The 19889-nt window shown below is 52.0% G+C and overlaps 8 protein-coding genes across 8 annotated transcripts; 2 read left to right on the forward strand and 6 right to left on the reverse strand.

Annotated features, from left to right (window-relative positions):
• Positions 1 to 66: 66 nt before the first annotated feature.
• J4E82_006733 (uncharacterized protein) lies at positions 67 to 1099 on the reverse strand (the record flags this gene model as incomplete). The annotated part of the gene is made up of 2 exons (XM_051732988.1): positions 67 to 773; positions 826 to 1099. The coding sequence occupies 2 exons, from the start codon at positions 1097 to 1099 to the stop codon at positions 67 to 69; spliced, it is 981 nt and encodes a 326-aa protein (XP_051587202.1).
• A 1587-nt stretch (positions 1100 to 2686) lies between these two features.
• Positions 2687 to 3611, forward strand: J4E82_006734 (uncharacterized protein; the record flags this gene model as incomplete). Its single annotated transcript, XM_051732989.1, has 2 exons — positions 2687 to 3150; positions 3188 to 3611. The coding sequence occupies 2 exons, from the start codon at positions 2687 to 2689 to the stop codon at positions 3609 to 3611; spliced, it is 888 nt and encodes a 295-aa protein (XP_051587203.1).
• Positions 3612 to 3810: 199 nt separating this feature from the next.
• J4E82_006735 (uncharacterized protein) lies at positions 3811 to 5411 on the reverse strand (the record flags this gene model as incomplete). Its single annotated transcript, XM_051732990.1, has 3 exons — positions 3811 to 4452; positions 4499 to 4896; positions 4952 to 5411. The coding sequence occupies 3 exons, from the start codon at positions 5409 to 5411 to the stop codon at positions 3811 to 3813; spliced, it is 1500 nt and encodes a 499-aa protein (XP_051587204.1).
• A 1495-nt stretch (positions 5412 to 6906) lies between these two features.
• Positions 6907 to 8011, reverse strand: J4E82_006736 (uncharacterized protein; the record flags this gene model as incomplete). Its single annotated transcript, XM_051732991.1, has 3 exons — positions 6907 to 7449; positions 7503 to 7782; positions 7839 to 8011. The coding sequence occupies 3 exons, from the start codon at positions 8009 to 8011 to the stop codon at positions 6907 to 6909; spliced, it is 996 nt and encodes a 331-aa protein (XP_051587205.1).
• A 405-nt stretch (positions 8012 to 8416) lies between these two features.
• On the reverse strand, positions 8417 to 9860 carry J4E82_006737 (uncharacterized protein; the record flags this gene model as incomplete). The annotated part of the gene is made up of 3 exons (XM_051732992.1): positions 8417 to 8920; positions 8974 to 9225; positions 9276 to 9860. 3 exons carry the CDS (start codon positions 9858 to 9860, stop codon positions 8417 to 8419), a joined length of 1341 nt encoding a protein of 446 aa, XP_051587206.1.
• Positions 9861 to 10062: 202 nt separating this feature from the next.
• On the forward strand, positions 10063 to 10713 carry RPL27B (60S ribosomal protein L27B; the record flags this gene model as incomplete). The annotated part of the gene is made up of 4 exons (XM_051732993.1): positions 10063 to 10070; positions 10211 to 10232; positions 10287 to 10482; positions 10532 to 10713. 4 exons carry the CDS (start codon positions 10063 to 10065, stop codon positions 10711 to 10713), a joined length of 408 nt encoding a protein of 135 aa, XP_051587207.1.
• Positions 10714 to 11278: 565 nt separating this feature from the next.
• On the reverse strand, positions 11279 to 12158 carry J4E82_006739 (uncharacterized protein; the record flags this gene model as incomplete). The annotated part of the gene is made up of 2 exons (XM_051732994.1): positions 11279 to 11737; positions 12069 to 12158. The coding sequence occupies 2 exons, from the start codon at positions 12156 to 12158 to the stop codon at positions 11279 to 11281; spliced, it is 549 nt and encodes a 182-aa protein (XP_051587208.1).
• Positions 12159 to 14206: 2048 nt separating this feature from the next.
• Positions 14207 to 19658, reverse strand: J4E82_006740 (uncharacterized protein; the record flags this gene model as incomplete). Its single annotated transcript, XM_051732995.1, has 3 exons — positions 14207 to 16090; positions 16137 to 19422; positions 19477 to 19658. The coding sequence occupies 3 exons, from the start codon at positions 19656 to 19658 to the stop codon at positions 14207 to 14209; spliced, it is 5352 nt and encodes a 1783-aa protein (XP_051587209.1).
• Between the last annotated feature and the right edge of the window lie 231 nt (positions 19659 to 19889).

A 19889-nucleotide genomic window follows, 5' to 3' on the forward strand; every position in this document is an offset into this window, starting at 1 on the left:
GTCTTTACCACATCTAAAGAAAAGAGCGGCAAATGCAACGTACAGTACTGAGAAACACGACCTCTGCTAAGCTGAATCATTTGTAGTTCTTCTCTCACGAAGTCTCGCACCCCATACGTCTACGTTCCGACGGGTCGATGCCTTACCTCGTCTCGGTTTCCATACGCTCATAGTCGGATCCAGTCGGCCCTCCATCTCTTTGTCGCTCAACACGCCTTCCACAAACTTCCAAGTATCCGTCACGACGATGTACTCGACTTTGTCCCCAGTACCATGATGGCTCCATGTTTCTCCACCTAGCTTGCTTGTGCCCTTCCATTTCCATTCCTCTAGTGCCGTATTTTCGGCACTAAGGTATCCTTCCAGCTTGTTTGCTTGAAACATTTCGCCTTCCCTTCTCACGGGAAGCTTCCATTTCTTGTTTCGTTCGACTATGCGCATCATCTCTGCTTTCTTCCAACTGAGTGTTTCGTACTCAACCTTGAGTACGCGGAGGCCTGGATTTCCTTCGAAATAGCGCAGCCATCCTTCATTCATACGGAGTGGTTCATTGTCTTCCCAGAACCACCAGTCTGAGTATCGGATGGTGATAGTAAGCTGAGTGGGCCGGAACTGCGGTACTGAAAAGAGATAGAATAGCTGTGGCCCGTCTTCGAGCCAGAACATTTGCGTGAAGAAACGTACTTTCTGAAGCGACTGCGCCGCCTGTGGAGTCAGGTCTCTGAAGAATCTCTCGCACGCCGGGGTGCATGTGCGGCCACTGGGTCCGCGGTCTGTACCATGAATGTCAGTTTTGGCATCCGATAATAGAAAGAAACAGCATACTAAACCAGAATGCGTACTCCAATTCTCTCAGAAACACCTTCTGGCCTTCCGCGTACGCCAATCTGCACGTGCGCAAAAGCGCACTACTACCCTTGAGCGGTCCTGAGAAGCCCGGCCTGTACCAGTACGAGTCTTCCGGATATGCTGCTGCGTCGTCTTCATACTGCATGAGTGCCAACTCGAATATGTTATTACGGATCTCGCCTGGTAGGACGTCAAAGAGTGGGCTTTGAGGCTGGAAGTTGGAGGGTAGTGAGATAGGACTAGACATCATTGTGAGAGCTGCACAGGGTTATCGCTCAGGATTTATCGTGGATAAGAGTCGTCTGAAGGACATGATGAGTTTATGTACCGCAGTCTGGAGTTTGTAGCATCAGGTCTAGGCTGATGGTTGCCTGCGGCTAGTGGGGCTGATCTGATTAGCGGCCTTGCCCAAGACTTGTAACCAATAGACACCCGCTCTAACAGCCGCAGACCCACAAGGTGGTCGAATGCAGAGATCCCTTTGATGTCGGTAAGGGATGTTGCTGTAAAAGAGAGGAAAACAGTATCCCAAAGGTCGATTCTGTGTCCTTACCAGAGATCGGGGGTGCGGAGAGAATATGCAATGAACAAGGTGCGAATATGATGAGTACCTAGGTAGAACTGGCATTATCACTGGACGATATCATGCACTTTGAGTCAAGAACGAGTACCTTCCAAGGTGTAGGACAATACGTGGTGTAATGACCGAGGAATTTACTACCTAGGTAGTACACACATCACAGCGGGGAGAGCCTGAACTGTCTATGCCAGGTTAGTGTATCCAGAACGACAACGTTGTGGGATTTGGGAAATGCTGCGAACTCATTACACACTGGTCCAACTGCTAGATCAGTATCATGAATGCTCTGGACAACCAGGTTTGAAGCTTGTTCAGCTGTGGGACGATGCATACGATCACCTATATGAACATCCGGATGCGAATGACGCTGAGTATGCCTGTGAAAACGATTAAAAAGAATGGCGACAAGTCTTCGAGGTGGATGATTCAATATTTGAACGTGCGAAGAGCTATGGCATGCGGGTAGAGAGGGTGCAAGATATAACCGCATGGAAGAAAGGGCAGGGTGGTGTAGATCGGTAAAGACAAGGCGTGGGCACAGTGAATATGAACTCGCTAACCGGCAGCCGGGTAAACTCTGGGCGAACGGGCAAGCTTCGGGGGTCGCAAAGCGAACGATGCTTTCGGGTGCAATACAAGAATCCCGAGTGGTCGCAGAGCTGGGCTGTTATCGTGAAGAAGTTTGTACAAGCTACAAGTTCATGCAGAGAACTCCACACCATACCGTGGTAGAAGCCGCAATCACGTAACAATAAATAGACGCAGCTCAGAACACAGCCAATATACGCGTGCTGAATAATAACCTCTACATCCCGGTGCCATAGTATATTTTCCCCCCATCCAGGAACGTGGATCTTGTATTGTAGCCTAGAGGTCTTCGCCGTGGAATCGCATCTTCGAAATTCTCTATGGTGCGGCGAATACATCCGGTTTGGACTTTGGGTCTCGTTCTTTGGTACAGTGTGCTGCGAACATGGGAAAGTGCGTGTTATGGGGCAGCTGAAGCGCAGCAAAGACCTTCTTCCCACTTTATGACTGTTCAAGCTTGTGTATTACGGTACTGTAGTTAGCTCGCTCGAGTGCCATATAAGAGAGAAATCTACGCTTCCTTCCTTCTAATCAACACTTCACTCTCATACCACTTCGCAATACTTGTCTACACTCTCTTCAAGTACCAGCATTACCAGAACCCTGACAAAACCTAAACAAACAATCAACACAAGGATGTCTACCTTTACACCATTCTCCAGGCTCCCCATGGAGCTCCGCAATCTCGTCTGGCAAGCGAGCAAGCCCACAACAGCAACCGTCGAATTCGACGAAGATGAATACCAGGTCACAAGCATTTCACCACCATCCGCCCTTCTCACCACCTCAAAAGAAGCGCGGGCCACAGCGCTATCCTTTTCTCTCCAAAAATTCCCCATCTGGGGCCTAGAAGACTGGGAGGATCTGGCCGTAGATCCCGAGAACACGATCCTAGAGATCGTCATCAGACCGTCAAAGTCCGCCTCCCTAAACATCACATGGACCGACATCTGGGGTGTACTGGGCGACGCACTACCAGCCACAAGCCGCCTCCACATCGTATGCAGTAAGCCTGAGCGACTAGCCAGGCTGTATATGGCAGAAGAAGCAGAGTACCTTGGTGTGGGCCAATCCTGCGTCGAAGGCGGTTTGTTCAACAACGCCGAAACCGTTTCGGGTGAGCAAAAAAACCCGTGAATCACTACACGCACACCTCACGGTCACTGCTAGCAAGCACACCGTTGAAGAAATCGACCAGAACGCCTCTGAAAAAGAGGTTACTGTTTGGAAGATCACCGACCAAGACACTTCGGACGACTTTGGGCCTGAGGCCAAGATTTTCACCACCAGGGGCTTAGCGCGCGTTGAGGTCGACAAAACCTCATACCTGTCTGTAGAGCAGCTCCACAATGCTGCGAGGACCTTCGCTCTGCCTGCTCGAGAGGGGATGGAAGGGGAGGTGTCAGAGGAGGTATCAGGGGGCGAGGAGGGACAGGTGGTAAAGTCAGGGGTGGAGCTGACTGAAGATGCTGTTGCGAAGCATCTGGAGGAGTGTGCAAGACTGTGGGCGCCTAAGCCAAAGGACGTCAACTGGGACCCGGAGGGCAGCGTTGCAGCCGAGGAGAACGACACCGTCTGGAAGTGGCTTATGTAGTAGTCTCGCGATACTTTTGGGTTGGCTTTGGCAAAGGAGAATTACATGACTTACTCCTGGCTGAAGTTTGGCGCTTCGATTTGACACTGGTGCGCGATGCGAGATACTCCCTGCACCATCATTGGCCATGCTTGCATTTTGTCTAATAGCAGTCTGATTCGAACCACCTCATCTTCTGATATCGTGACATCTTTTATGTCTACACTATCGGGTTATAAAACCCGAACCTGTTCTCTGGATCCCACTCATTCTTCAGCTTGGCTAACTTCGTAAGCCTATCATCGTATCCATACATCTCGGGCTTACTCTCCTCCCCACTAGCGTAATTCACATAGCAGTGTCGTTTTTTGTTGCTCTTGTCAAGGCCCGTATACAGCGCATTGCGCATCGCACGTGTATATGCATAGGCGTCTTTGGTCGTCTGCGCATCATCGCCAGCCCACCACAGCACTGGAGACGCGAGGATTGGATACTCACGTTCCTCGGGTGGCATTGCCGTGGAAGCTGCTTCAACAGCCCGTACACCTTGCATGCCGTAGTTCTCCAGCAAGGTAATGGAAGTATTAAAGCGGGGATCCGCTGTGATGTTACCGAATATTGTGAATGCTTTACGGACACCTTCAAGATCCCAAGCAGGTAGCGAGACGCCGGCTCCTGCAATATTCTCGTTCCTCGTACAAGCTTGGCTTTGAAGATTGTTTCCAGTCACCGTATAAAGCTCTACGTAGTCGACGTCCGTCGATACTGTGGTTGATACTGGACCGAGCGCTTTGAAACGTAAGGCGTATGGTTCAGCTTCCGCTTCCGTGCCCTCGTATATTATATTGTATGCGACAACTGGCTAGTGGAGAGTCAGCATCTGGCACTATGACGTGGGACCGTCTTACATTGATGGGATCGACAGCAGGTATCCTCACGAACACTCCTGTAAGCGCTAGCTTCGCGGGACGTTTCATAGCCGGCTCTTCAAACTCGTTGATCAGCTGGAAGAGCGCCTCAACCTTGTCGGTCGTGAAAACGAGTGAGTAGACAGTCCAGTTGGAAGGGATATCGTAGGTCTGGACCTCAAGGCTGGTCACAATACCAAAATTATGTCCTGCTCCTTGCAGGGCCCAGAACAAGTCGGCATTTGTTGTCCGAGAGGCTTCTACAACTTTTCCGCTGGCTAGAACTACGCGCGCAGAAACAAGACCGTCTAGGGAGTAGCCATGTTGGTTCTGGAGCAGACTGTGACCGCCGCCTAACAATGGGCCCGCAACCGACACACATGCCGAAAGCCCAGTAACTGGCAACGAGAACGATCAGTATGTGTACGTCTGCAGATATAGGCGTGATCTCACCTGCATACTTGCCCAAGGCGAACAACGAGCGAGTGATTTCGTGTTGCATAGTTCCGCCTCCAACCATCGCAGTTTTTCCATTTTGACTGAGTGTCGTAGTGTTCAGCTTCCGCATGTTAATCTGAATACCATAGGGCAGCTTATTGAGCGTTTTGGTCCATCCATGGCCCCCTGTCACGGCCAAAAACGGGATGTTGAGACGACTGGCCAATGCGACCGTTGTTTGCACGTCGGACTCTGTCGCTACCTCAACCACCACGTTGTAGTCGGGAGATATGCGTGGAGAAGAGCCACGGACTTGGAGATCGTTCCAACGGGTATCCCATGGGAAGGTAATGGTGGCAGCTTCGGATAGGCGCAGGTTTAATGTAGATACTGCGAGCTTCAGATCGTCTGTTTTGCACGCAGATGAGCTATGAACGACACACAACAGCCAAGCTGCAACAGTAGAAAAAAGCATAATGGCCGACCACTTGCGCTGACGCTCAGATGGGGAGTGTAGAACGAAGAGAAGAAGACCTCGTGAGATACTGGGCACAAGACATGCGTGTCGCTCTATGTATTGGATTAAGCCTCACAAAGCATCTGACAGGTGCCGACCGTGGGCCAGACGGTACCTTTGCTGCACTGCAAATGTCGGTAAACGGATCACGGACTTCAGCCCATGGTATAACCGTGTCGCTGCCGTACCATATCGCTCATTTGATGATCTGGAGTAAAGAATGCGGACTGGCGCACCAGGGTGCCGTAGTGGCGGAAATGTCTTTCGGTGATTGTATCGCTTTTATGCAGTCATACTGTTGCGACCGTTGGATACAGTTAGTCCGTTTATCTGTGTAATGAGTCTGTTGAGCTGATTTGATGCCTGGCGTGCAGGAGTAGGAAGGTGGTAGCGTCCACCTGCCGGGCGTACGCGAAGAAGCTGCCAAGGCGGCAAGGGGGCGGCTCTCCATGGACCGTCAAGAGCAATTCCTTCCCCACAACATCTCACTACACAAGCCCTTTATCACTTCAATACCGTTACGGTACTGACAAGTCAGAAGGCAAGAGGTCGATGCACATAATCTCATTGTGTCAGCACTGGAGGCATCCCACTGTACGCCGTTCAAAGGATCACACCTTGCTGTAGCTGCAAAGCTTGTGGCAACGGAAATTACATGGAGATATCCCACGATGCAAGCCCTGGAGGATGAGATTTCTAGCATGGTACTTGCTTATCGTTGTTGGCATTGCGGATACTCACCAACAGGACATGGTGTTCTATCAATGCAATGTCTGTCTTTGTCCACGCCGTAACGATCTGTATTCAAAACACATGCCAGTCTCCAGGTTAGCAGTGCGAGGAGCCTTCTAAGACACTTTTCGTTTTGACTCGGAGGACCAAACTTGCTCTCAACCGAGCTTCTATGTTAGCTTTCGCTCGATGGCATTCACGCAGCAAGGTTCAATGATGGGGCCATTGGACTCGACGCTCGAGGCAATCGTACTCATAACTCTCGCAGGCATGGCATAACGTTTGGCAGAGTACCTTCATGCGCGTGGTATATACTGACGCTCATAGATTTGCCGGCGCTGAACTCCTGGTCACTATCCTTCTCACTTTCAAATAGTGGTCTGGCAAATACTTCTATTGCTTGCTCATAGCCACGCTCGAGATTTTGTCTACCAAATCAACGTTCTCCTTGTAAACTCAACTGCATAGCTTAATGCTTATGGGCTTATCGCAAGTATTGGGCTGCATTGGGGTTTGCAACCTTCAACTAGTGGTAGCAGCATTGAGAAAGAGCAGATGTCGATATGCAACACAAGGCTTATGGGGCCATGACGCGCTAGCATATACACCCCTATGCATTCAATCGAGTTGACGCTTTCAAAGTGCCTCCATTACAGAGGTCTTCCGAGGTTGAGTTTACATGCAGCGGAATACAAGCTTATGTGGCTCGAGTACCTAAAATCTATCGAACCACTGTTCCAAGCCAGCTTACAATAGCCTCCGCGCACTCATCAGGCGCTTCTTCAGCCCCAAAGTGTCCAACTCCGTCCCCTAGCCCATGATTCTCGATCCTTACGCCCTCACCAACCCACTCCCTCCACACATCTGGAAAGTTGAATCTACTACCAATGCCCGCCTCACTATACAGCAACAACACCGGGACTCCAATCTTCCTTCCCTCTTTCTGATCTTTCTCCTGTTCCTTGACATCCGTCGTAGCGCCCTCCTTATAGTCTTCACAGCTTGCTTTCAGCGTATGTTCCTGTGCGAAGAACTCGCCATATACAGTCAGTGCTTCATCAGCCTTTAGCTTCTCGACACCCGTGTTGCTTTTGCCCGACCAAAGCAAGATCATTTCCTGACACCAGTTGGATGGCCCAAAAGCGGTGATCATACGTGTCGCCAAATCCACGTTTGCGAGCAACGGCCAGTGGAAATACCCCGTAACCTCCTTCGCCGCAGTAGCTGGGGAGGCAAAATGTTGCCATTGTGTCGAAGTCGGGACCTGGTATGGTCAGTATCTCGAAATCTCAAACAATGCATAGGGTTGCATCATACGATATCTATTAGACAAACACCAAGGATGTCCAGTCCGTCTACCCCGCTGACGGTAAGGCGGTGCGCAACTCTCGCTCCACGATCGTGCCCGACAAGCACAATCTTCATGTCCCCGTCTTTACTCTTACTCTTCTTGACCTCTGTCTTCAGCGCCTCGAGTACTGCCGTTCCAACACTCAATTTATCGTTCCGCTCGATTGGTGGACTAGCGCCATAACCGGGCAGGTCCGGAACGAAGAGTGGTGCCTGTGATGGAAGCTGGGGGATTAAATGTCGCCACCTGGTCTCGTGTCAGTCTACACGGTGGAGGTATAGAGAGTAGAAAGGAGCAATCACATGTAAGCTGACTGCGGGTAGCCATGGATCAGAACAAGTATGGGATTCCTGTCGTCTGCGTTTTCTAGAGAACGCGTATAACAGCAGACTTTCTCCTTATTTACAATCGACTTTGAGAGGCCGAGGCTGCTTAGCTTGGTGTCTTGGATCTTGAGGGCAGATACAGATGTCATGGCTGCGACGTAATACGTTTAAATCGAGAAGGTGTTGCTAGAGACCAGAGTATCGAGATGAGAGGTAAATGGGGTCAGTAATTGGTATACTTTGGCAAGTTGTACGGTGTAAGGCAAATGTCACTTTCCACGCCCTTCCGTACTGCGGGTTACATGTTGAGGTGTACGCAAGACCGAGGTATGACGCAATTACGCGATATCACGTGGATCAGATGTCAAAAAGCTTCAGTTCGAAAGCAAATAATTGTTCTTGGAGAGACAACCTGACAGAGTCGACATGCCTCGTATCTTTCGAACTACCATATACACCCTCAGGTGTGCCGTGCGGTATACCAGGTCCTCAACTTGAATACCAAGAACGCCATCGCTATGCAGAAAATATACTAACCTCCTCCTTTTGACACATCATTGCTCTCTTGCCAAGATCATCTTCTCACGCTCTGCCTTCCTTCGGACTGTGCCCTTCTTTGTGTGCCTTCTCTCGTTCTCTTCCTTCCTCTTGAGGGCCTTCAGCTCCTCATTCTTGATCTCGCCAGCCTTCTTGACAGTCTTGGGCAGATGTCTATGTCTCTCGATACGCTTAATCTCTGGCATATGCTTGTATCGCTCCTTGAGCGCTGCGTCATACTCGAGCTTCTGTCGTAGAGCGAATGACTTGACGCCCTGTCTCTCGGAAGCTCTCGCTCTCCACAAACGGACGTTACCGTCGTCTGAGCCGCTTAGTACGTAGTTGTTGTCGGGACTCCACGCGACGGAGAAGACGCGCTGCATCCGCTTGGTGTGGTAGACATCCCGGGAATGGCCCTTTTGTCGCTCCCAGAGTCTTACGGATCGGTCGTAAGAGCCCGTGATGAGCTCTTCTCCAGTGGGAGAGAACTCAATCGACATGACTGCCGCAACATGTCCTTTCTGTTTGTTGTTAGTAGCTGGTCGTAGTCATGACGTGATGATGGAAAGCTTACCAATACTTGCAGTGCCCGTTTCATGTTGCGCATATCGAAGATGTATCCGTTGTGGTCTTCGGACGCGACAGCGAAGTTGTAGGCCTCCATAGGATTCCAGGAGATGCAATTTGCTGGGAAGTTGAGCACAGTGCGGTGTAGAGGAGAATTCGTTCGGGCGTCGTAAAGAATGACAGCGCGATCAGTTGCGCACGATGCCAGTATCGATGTTTCGACCTGGTTGAACTTGACGTCGGTGATGGTATCAATGGCCTGTCACACAGTCAGTACATGCGTTGAATTCACCGGGCATCGCGACCTACCGATGGCCACACGAGGCTTGAGACAGGAGCTCCGGACGTCCTTGATGTATCGTATATAGAAATGACACTAGATCCAGCAGCGAAGGTAGGCAGCGAGCGGTGGTGCGAGACGGATGTGAAGGCCGAGTTGCCGTGCCATGTCGCTTTCGGCGGCGATTTGGATGGCTGTGCATATGGTTCGAACAGCTGGATCTGGCGGTCTGATCCGCACGTTATCAGTTTCTTGTCTCGCGTCCAGCACATGCCCTTGACCAGGTTTTCATGCGCCTGCGCCTGCCATTTCTCCTCCCTGCTTGTAAAGTCCCAGACTTTGACGATGCCGTCTCCACTTCCACTGGCAAAGTGCTCGAGCGAATTGGGGTCTTTTGCGAACGAGTACACGCCGTCTACATGGCCAGGCTCGAAATCGCCAAGGAAGGGCTGCGCAAACATGCGCTCAACTTTTGTCGCATTCAGGGCTCTGGTGTATTCGCGCGCGCGTTCGAACGGATGGAGGTTGGGGTCCAGATTCCTCGTGACTTTGGCGACATTGGAGCCGGGTGCCTGTGTAGAGGCCGTGGACCGGCTGAGGGCCTTGATCTTCATTTTCGTGGTTGTCCAGCTCTCGACAGTCGCCGCCGCGAAGTTTTGGCGGGTCTTGAGGATTTCTAGGCATGGGCGGGGCCCGCCAGCCCCAAAGACGTTAGCGTGGCGGCGCCGGACACAACGAGGAAGCGAATATTGCACCCATTTTCCTCAACCTCGAACCGCGACCAAGTACCCATCACTAACCCGGACAACAGCCAAAATGAAGTTGTGAGTGCCCCAATACCCACGAATCTCCCTGCGATGCAAATTGGCGCCCGCGATGCGTTATCCTGTGCCCGGAGCCGCCATTTGCTGCACCCTTGAAAATCCACAACATGCGACAGAGCAGCTGCTAACACATCCTCCAGCCTCAAGGTCGGACGCGTTGTCGTACGTTGAAATCGCTCGATCCAGCTCCCTCGCATGCACTCACAGTCCGCCTAGATCATCACCAGGGGCCGCTATGCCGGAAAGAAGTGTGTGATCATCTCACCACTTGACAACGGCACCAAGAGCCACCCCTTCCCCCACGCGCTCGTTGCCGGTATCGAGACCTACCCATCCAAGGTCACCCGCCGCATGTCAAAGACCAAGCAGGCCAAGAAGAGCAAGGTCAAGCCTTTCGTCAAGCAGGTCAACTGTATGTGGACATGAGGACGCAATTCCTGGGCAGACGCTGATAGACGCAGACACCCACATCATGCCCACCCGGTACACCATCGAGCTCGAGAACCTCAAGGGCGTCGTTTCCGCCGACACATTCAAGGAGGTCTCGCAACGGGAGGAGGCCAAGAAGACCGTCAAGAAGGCCTTCGAGGAGCGATACCAGTCCGGAAAGAACAGGTGGTTCTTCACTCCCTTACAGTTCTAGGCTTTCCTTCGGTTACGGCTGGGCGCAGATGGGCATGATTTGATACGGAAGATGCTGCATGAGCGGTGGATATCATAGGAGGACAGGACCCCAAAAGTGGCCTGCCATCCAGGCGTGTATTTCGGCTTGATAATCAAAGCATGAAAAATCCGGCATCCGGCTCAATTCACGAACTTCATGAAATGCACATGATCTTCACGTTGGCCTCTGTTTCCACTACTGGGTGATGCTAGTAAGATGTATCGTGCTGATGGGACTATGGAAGGGTGAGGACGGCCTGGCGATACGACCGGACCGATGTACCGAGCCATTAACCAAGTGGCTGCAGTCCAAACGACCCAAACATTTCACATAAAGCCTCTGTACGAAGAACAACAATTGAACAGAAGGGATATCATTTATTAATCGGTCTATCTTCTAAGGAAAGGTGCGCAAACGGACGCAAGAAAGTTACTCCACGTTACGTCAACAAGGCCACACTGATGGACGCCCCTTTGCCCTTGCTTTTCCGATTGTCTCTCATCGTACAAACACACTGCCAGACTTTGCACATTAGCGCCTTACTCTACTGCTTGACCTCGTCAACCTTCTTCTTCGTCTGCTCCTTTCCCTTGTTCAGGTAATTCAACACAACGTCACACGCATCGCTCAACATCCTGAGCTCGAAGCTGACTGTCGCAACACCCATCTTGACAACGCCGTTGTTGTAATGCGTCTTGTTGTATTCGTCTTGCCAGGTACCTTGCACGTATGTGACGGGCGAGAAAGCATATTCTTTCAGTTTTGAAGTGTCTTCCTTGACAATGGGTAGGTGTGTCTCTAGAGTGGATAGGCCAGAGTCCCCGAGCTGGTCGGCGCGTGCCAGGTAGGGTGAGATGTAGGAGTAGGGTGTGCGCAAGTATGGGTGAAAGGGTGCGACGATGGACTGGTAGGTGTTGTTGGCGAGGTTCAAGGCGCGCGAACCATAGGGGTTGGACTTGAAGGTCTCAACACTGTCGTGAACTACAGGGTAGGAGTGCAGATGCTGATATTCATTAGCTCACTGTTATACTCTAAAGGTCAAAGTCCAAGATGCGGTTGCTTTCGGATAGCTTCTGCCAAATAAAGTTCATGCTGTAAGAAGGCTCCGAGCATGGCAGGTTGATTGGCTGGGCCGTAAGCTCCGCATCTGCATCGTGGGATTCGTGCGCCATATTGCTGACCCAAATAGATTGCGGTCCCAAAGTCGTCCAGACTTCGCAATCGTTCACGATTGATGTCAAATAGCGCAGAAACGCCAAGTGGTACGCTTTCCATTGTGGCCACTGAGAGGCAGAGACCGCCAATGAGCGTGTAGGAAAGTGAACAGTACGTACCGATAGAGCCTTGGAGGTGGGCGTCTCGCCATTGGTCATAGGCGCTTCAGAGCTCATGTTGTTGCCGTCGTCAGTAGCGTGCGGTGCCATTAATTGCAGTAGCAAATATGCAGTGTTGCAGTCTACTGTAGTGGATGCTGAATGATTGTTGAGCAGGGAGGCAGTGGAGGAGTAACAGTAACGTAGAGAGAGAACGGGTTTCGGTCGACCTTATTATACGACGGTGCGCTATGATGTGACTGTCTTTGGTTGGGAGGCTTTGCTGAAAACGGTGTGGTTCAGTGGGCTGGGGTGAATAAGATGCAGTGGCATGTGAAAGTGGCTATCGACAAGCGCTATGTCAATCTACACTGGGGCCTACCAAAACGTCACTACCCAAGTTGACTTCTCGCGTCGCTTCTCATTTCGAACGTTGAGATCCAGCGTGCGGAGTCGATGCAAGCCTGACGCTACACAAACACGCCGCAATATGCTTTTTTCATGTGCCCCGCGTCTCGAACTCTATCTGGCGCATGTAGAGCGTTGAGGAGTTGGGATGCAGGGCGTACAGCTTGCGCCTGGCATGTGAAAGAAGCGACGCTTTGGCCAGTCACAACTCAGCGACATCAGATAAGATCAGCCACGTGCTCTCTCGTTGGCGAGATACTCAAACCACTCGGCTGCCCTGTATACACCGGAGTGCCGGCTTCCCCTTTGTATCCTATCGCGTCCTGGTCATACCGTGCGTCGCCTCCGCTCGCGCGTCAGCTATCGGGTGAGCTCCAATTCCTCGCTGAGAAACGACCGTAGATCGATTGGCAACAGTGCATTACAGCTAGGGATTGCGCCCCTCAATTGGGGAACCCTTATCACGTCGACAACCCCCTCGTTGCCATTGAGCGGCCTCGGGGACTGGTTCCGTCATGCGTGCCGCACAAGTACTCCTCTTGTGCATCAGCAGGAGTGCAGGACGGCGGGCGTATTGACATCAATGCAGCAGGTAGTGGGACGTGTTGAGGCCGTTCTAGGTCCTGAAATAGCATCGAAACTTCGAGGGCTGAACTATCGCATGTGAAAGTGGATGACGAGGTTTGGCGTACTGCTAGTGCACGAATCGTGTTTTTCGCACATGTTGCGCGAGCTTACTCATCGCGCCATAGCGGAGCTTTGCATGTCACGCCTTGCGGCTCAAGCTCGCAAACAAGTCTCCTCTCATTATTTCTTCAATGGCTTGGCTATCACGAGTGACGATACTCACGATCAGCTGCTACCGAGCCTCAATGCAACCGCGGCATGCACCTGCCTCCAAACCTCGATAATCGGCATTCCTTCTTGACGAGGCCGGACTGCCGGGAAGGATGCGATAAACAAGGCCCACGCCCGCCACTTTCACCACAACGGCAGCTTTCACGTGCTTATGCGCTGTGGCGGATCGACAGCTTAAGCGAGGACGGTTCATCGATGATCGCTGTCGTTTGTTGAGGCTAGTTCGACGACATGCGTTCTTGTGGATAAGGAGAAGGCCGCAATGACGGTTGCGCAAGACGGCAGCTATCCGTCAGCGAGTGGTACGATACAAGCATGTAGACATGTTGCTACGAGGTCATACAGTGGGTACTAGGGTCGTCGAGCACCTCGACATGCCATCTTATCCTGCCTTTCAGAACCGAGAGTAATCGGCTGTACATTTTGAACAATGGCCCTCTTTGTACAGTGAATGATGATGTGTTCTTACATGTCCGATGTAGAAACCTTACTCAACTACGGGCTATACGAAGACGAAATGCAGATACCAGTTCCGACATGCGTATTCCCAGATTTGCGGGAGGCGGGCTGCCGATCTATACGACGTAAAAGATCACGATAATGACGACCCATACCTAAAGCAGTAGCAGGTATCGATCTTTGCTACAGCATAGCTAGTACCATCTCGGTCATGAGTGTCGGTGACCGTCCCAGCAGGCTCTGAGATGCTAATTTCGAATTCAACTCGGACACCATCATCGCTATCAAAGGACCTTCGAATTGGAACACTTTTGCCATTTCACATTGTCGACATGCTAAACTACATCAATATTATCCCGCCTTTTGTCAAACGCCCGTACCATGCCCAGAAACACCTCTTAATGTAACGTACAAGCAAACGAAAACAACGGCGCCTAATCGCTACTCCGCCTGTGCTTCTTACTCTTCTTGTCCTTCTTCTTGGGTGATTGTTGAACAACCTCTTCCTCTTCAGCAGCATCGACATCCTCCATCTCCACGTCGTTCATCTGAATATCGCCATCGACATCCTCGTCCTCTTCTTCTTCCTCTTCAGACTCCGAATCGGAATCACGCTTCTCACGAACATCGTTGAGCACGACGTCATTGACCTCCTCAGCAACGTCCTTCAACGGATCCCTAATCTTGACCGGTGCGAGTACGTCAAACGCACCCGTACCGATACCACCCAATCTACCAACGACAATACGTGCACTGGGGTTCTTGAGCTCATCCCAGTCGCGCTCCATGACAGCGTCCTTGAGGAAACCAACGGTGGTTTCGAAACTCATCTTCATGAAAGGACTCACGTTACCCTTCATACCGATACGGTTGAATGGTGTGAAACCACCGCCCTTAGTCATGGTATCGGCGATGAGGTTGAGATGGCGTTGGTCGACGGAGATACCGTGACCAGAGAAGACGCCGTGCATCTCGCGGACGATCGTCGCACGAGCGGCCTCGACACCGTAGAGATGCAACATAGCCACAATGTCGTTGGTTGTAGTACGGTTTACATCGATGATGTGTGCGTACTCGCGCATGGCAATGAGGTTGGAGCCTTCGGTATTGATGACATCCTCAGGGTTGTCCTTTGACTTGGCTGAAAATTGGGCGGCAGTGATACCGGGAATGACGTGGATAGTGGCGAAATTGGCAGCGTCTTCCACATGGTGCAGCATGAGAAGCTTCGGTGTAGATGCGGAGAATTCAAAAGTAATCTCGCAGAAAGCTCCTTTGCGGTCATCGAACTTGAAGTCAAAAATGTCACTGTTCTTGTGGCAGATACGGTCGTGGCGGATTTCTGAGGACTCGTCGGTGGGGACGAGCATACGTTCATCCTCATCGTCGGAGTTGGGGTCAGGGGTAACCGCACGCGAGGGCTTGGGGCTGCCACCGTAGGTCTCATCGTCTTCGCTGACCTCGTCTTCTCGGTCAAGCCTATCGTTGACAGCCTGTTCCTCCTCTTCCGGCTCTTCGTAAGCTACACTGTCCTCCCGTCGGCCGCGATCCTTGGCATGAGTAGTATCGTTGTCACCCTCGCCGTCATCACTGTCATCGTCTTCCGCTCCGCCTTCCCGACCAGCCCGGATGGTCTCCTCGGACTCTTCGACTGTCTGCTCTCCACTCCTACCAGTCTTCTCACCGATAGTAGGGATAGCAGCCGACTTCGCTGTTGACAAGGACTTTTCTGCAGCCTTCTTCTTAAGATCGACACGAACGATCTTCTGGAGACGTGGACAGAACTTTTGTTCGATGGACTCGGCGACGTCGCGAACCTTGATGGCATACTCTTTAGTGTATTCCTTTGCTGGGTAGAAGTCCAGGCGAATCTTGTAGCTCCTGGATTGGCCGAATTGTTCACCAGGGCCAGATGTCTCAGTGACAGTGACCTTGTCGAGCACAGCCGAGAGTGGCAGACGAGTGATACTCTTGGCAAACTTCTCGTTGTCTTCCTTGGACAACTCGGGGTGAGGATACAGCTGCATAGATGGGGTGGAAATATTCGCACTAGCAGTCATGACGATTTCTCGTAGACGTGGGATACCGAGTGTGACGTTCTTGGCAGAGTGACCAGCCAAATGGAAAGTGTTCAACGTCATCTGTGTGGAGGGCTCACCAATAGACTGCCCAGCGACGACACCAACAGCTTCGCCAGGTTCAACAAGAGATCTGAGGTACTTGAGATCAAGCATCTGCTCGAAAGTACGCTTGAGAATCTCACCCTCTTCGTCTTTCTTCTTGTTCTTGAGCAGCTTGTCGGGGTTTTGGTCACAGTACTGTGATAGTTAGTAAATTGTAACGACACGAATTCAAGGAACTTACGTCGCGCTTAGCCTGCAAAAACTTCTCAGAGGTACTGCCACTATGCCGTGATGGCGTGTAAACTGCAGTGGCAGGATCCATTGCTGCCACATCACCCTTCCTGGCCTTCTTCGCAGCCTTCTTGTTGTGCTCAGCTGCTTCAGTACTAGAGACCTTCGGGTAGGCTTCCGCGGTGTGGAGCGCTTGGGCTAGCGAGTAGAAGTTCTCCGCCTGGAACTTGAAGTCGTTGAGGTACTTCTGCTTTGTCGTGTCGAGACCATCTTCACCGTACAGGAACTGGACCATGGTACCGTCGGAGTCGCGGACTGAAGTGTCGTATTCGACCTTGAGACCTTCCATACCCTTGATAATACATCGTTGCAAGTAACCAGAGCGCGAAGTCTTGACAGCGGTATCAATGAGACCTTCTCGACCAGCCATCATATGGAAGTAGTACTCTTGCGGTCGGATACCAGTCAAGAAACGATTGACAATGTAGCCACCAGCACGAACACTTGTCTCGAAGGGCTTGAAGCATGGCAGCGTTTTACCAGAAATCATGACTGGAACTCTTCGACCTTCCAAGACTTGCTGACCGAGATTACATGAAATCTGGTTGGCGTTGACCATACTACCCTTGGCTCCAGAACCTGTCATGGCTTGCATTTGGTTCTTCGGGAATGGCTTGATGAGCTTGTCAGGCAAACAGGCTGCGGTGACCGTGGAGGAGATCTTGCCGTTGGCAGTGTTTGTAAGCAGATCGAGACCGTGTTGCTTGGTATCGTCTCGCAGGACAGCTTCAAGGCGTCGCCGTAACTCTGGGTTGGTAGGGTCAATCTTTTCCGCATCCATAGTGACGTACTTGGAGGCCACCTCGAACCCAATCTTCTCTGCCTTTCGGAGTTCTTCCAATCTAGCGCGGTCTCCTTCCTCTGTGAGAATCAGATCCTGAACACCACAGGAGAAGGCGCGCATGTGAAGCATCTTGGTAAGCAGCCGACCGATGATACTAAGGGCGCGTCCAGCAATCGTCTCCCCGTAAGCCTCGTAGATGCCGTTGATCAGACCACCTGCGGCAGGTCCAATCTGACTCTTGTCCATAATACCAGAAAGCAGTTGACCATCCTTGACAATGACAATCTGCTCTTCAACGTGGGCACCCCAAAGCTTGCCATTGGTTGATGACTTGGACGTGAGCGTCAATTCCTGATATTCTGCAGGCTTAATGTTCTTCAGAACAGTGCTGATGATCTGTTTTCCTGTCCACATTGGCCGGGGTTTTAGTACTGCAGGAATCACAGTCTCAAGTCTGCCTGATGTCGTATGTCCATCTTCAGGTCGCAGACAGGAGTATAGTAGTTGGTGGTACTCTTCCCGTGTGAAGAATGTGTCCTTGTTCGAAAGCCAGACTCCCATGGAAATATGGTCCTGAATCAAACCACGCAGCGGCTTTCCAGCAGTCGCAGATAGGTATTGGTGATCTGTGTCCGCTACCGTCATAGCCTCCGCTCGGGCAAGCTCGTTCTGGGGGAAATGCATGTTCATCTCGTCACCGTCGAAATCGGCGTTGTATGTGTTACAGTTGGCGTAGTGCATGCGAATGGTCTTCTCTCCTGGTAGAACACGTGCTCGATGCGCCATCATTGAAGGCTTGTGCAGTGTCGGTTGTCGGTTCATGATGACAACGTCGCCGTTGTTCAGATGACGATGCACCTTCTTATTCCGAGCACCGTTGGAGTACGAGTTCGAGGGTGCGAGCAGCTGGTTCGCCAAAGCTAGACGCTCCTCGTAGTTCTTCTTCCTCAGGGAGATGACTTGCCCAAACTCGTTCTCAATAGCATGCGCTCCTGGCCACTTGTCTGGGCCGTTTAGGACGGCCTCTTTGAGATCGTAAAAGTTGTGGTTTGTGACGGGTTCCGGGTATGTAAGCTTCATGGCGAACACTGGAGGGACACCAATCTCGTTCGTCTCGATGTTCGGGTCGGGCGAAATGACACTGCGCGCGGCGAAGTTGACACGCTTGCCCATCATGTTTTTCCGGAAGAGACCCTCCTTCTTTTCCAGACCCTGCTTGATACCATCAGCGTTTGTGACTGCCGCGCGGCCCTGTACGGGGTTTGCATCGCGGTCGATGAGCGCGTTCACAGCGCCTTGAAGAGCGACGAACTGGGTCTGCATGTCGTCGAAGTTGCGCTGTCGGTATCCAAGTTCGTTGGGTTTACCCTGCATCTCCTGGCTGATTTGACGGATCGTGTCGCATGCTTCGAGAATGCTCTTGTAGAGCTTGTTCCTGGCGGATTCGGCAATGGAGTCGCCGGTCTTGTCCTCCGGTCTGTACTTGTTCGGTGGTACAATGACGGCTTGGGTAAAGAACATGTCGGCGTTTACATCGACAAGAGACTTGGTTCCGTAAGGGCTGTAAAGCAGCCGCATTATCTCAGGCTCGCCTTCGAAGAGCAGAGTCATGGCCGCCTTGACCTCTGTTGCACTCACGTACTCCTGCAGACTCTCGGAGGCATCGGTTGCGGGCTTCGCTTTCCGCGCCATGCGCGACTCGGTGGCAAGGAGCGACCCGTCGGCCTGTTGTATGTCCTCCATATCAACGCCTTCGTCTTCGTCCGAGATCGGGTCCAGGTCTGCGACTCCTTCATCCGCGTGTACGTGTTGCTTCTTCGCCTTCGCGTCTCTGCGAGCCAGGACATCCAGCGGGTTCTGTATGCGCTTTTCCAGCTGAGCCATCTTGGCCTTGTCTTTCTGGCTCATGGCCTTTCGGAAGATCTTGATGCCACGGTCCTTGCGGTATGTTGGGCTGATGCCCTGGCAATTGCCGCAGGTCTTGCGCTTGCTGAGATCGGCGTAGAAGTCCTTGACCACTTGTCGCCGCGCGTCGGAGATGGTCTCATTCTTGTCGCGTATCGATCGTGCATCGTGCTTGGAAATGTTTGCTCGTTTCATGCACTTCTTGACGTAGCTGTTGCGCTGTGTGATGATGTCGGCGTTGTCATCGTCGTCGTCGTCTTCCGAGTTGTCTGCATTCTGAGTGCTGGACTTGCCCTTGTCCATGTTAATATGCTCGTGCATCTCGGCTGCCTCTTTTACCAATCCACATCGTATTAACCGCAGCTTGGAGACGAATTCGTTGATCTGAACGCGGGCGAGCTTGAGCTGGTGGCAGTATGCACACTTGCCCCGGAGCAGTCGAAGCAGCTGGTCCATGAAGGTGAGGTGATATACGGGTACGGGAAGCTCGATGTGGCCGCAGTGGCCGGGACAGCCCAGGAAGCTGGTGAGACCGCATGTTCCGCATCTTGAAGTTTGTTAGCGGAATGAACAGAGCTGACAGAAACATGGTGAAGCTCACGGGTTGTCCAGGAAAGCGCCCAATGCAGCATCGTGCAGACCGCCGGGTACGGGGTGAAGCAGTGTATCGAAGGTGGTCGGGTTCGTGATGCGCTTCACCGAGAGCGACTTGATGTCGTTTGTGGTCAAGAAGCCAAACTCGACGCCATTAATGGCCGAGGAAGTTGGCTGGTGGGTATTCATGACGGCACCTATTTGCCTGTTGCGCTTTCTGCCGGGAGAGAATCGCGCGCAAAGGCGTTCAGTGAAGGTTCGCAGCAGGCGCGAGACTTGCGGGGAGTTTTTTCGGGACCAAAAAAGTTCGGCCAGGGTTTAGCCGGCACGCGCCAAGACGCTTGCTGAGCGGCAGCGTTGATTTCGCGTCACTCCGCAGCGACTGGTTTCCATCATCAAATCAACCTCACCCCACTCACT

Source organism: Alternaria postmessia (genome assembly GCF_024291825.1).
Source record: "Alternaria postmessia strain BMP 2775 chromosome Unknown scaffold_41, whole genome shotgun sequence".
Taxonomy (NCBI): domain Eukaryota; kingdom Fungi; phylum Ascomycota; class Dothideomycetes; order Pleosporales; family Pleosporaceae; genus Alternaria; species Alternaria postmessia.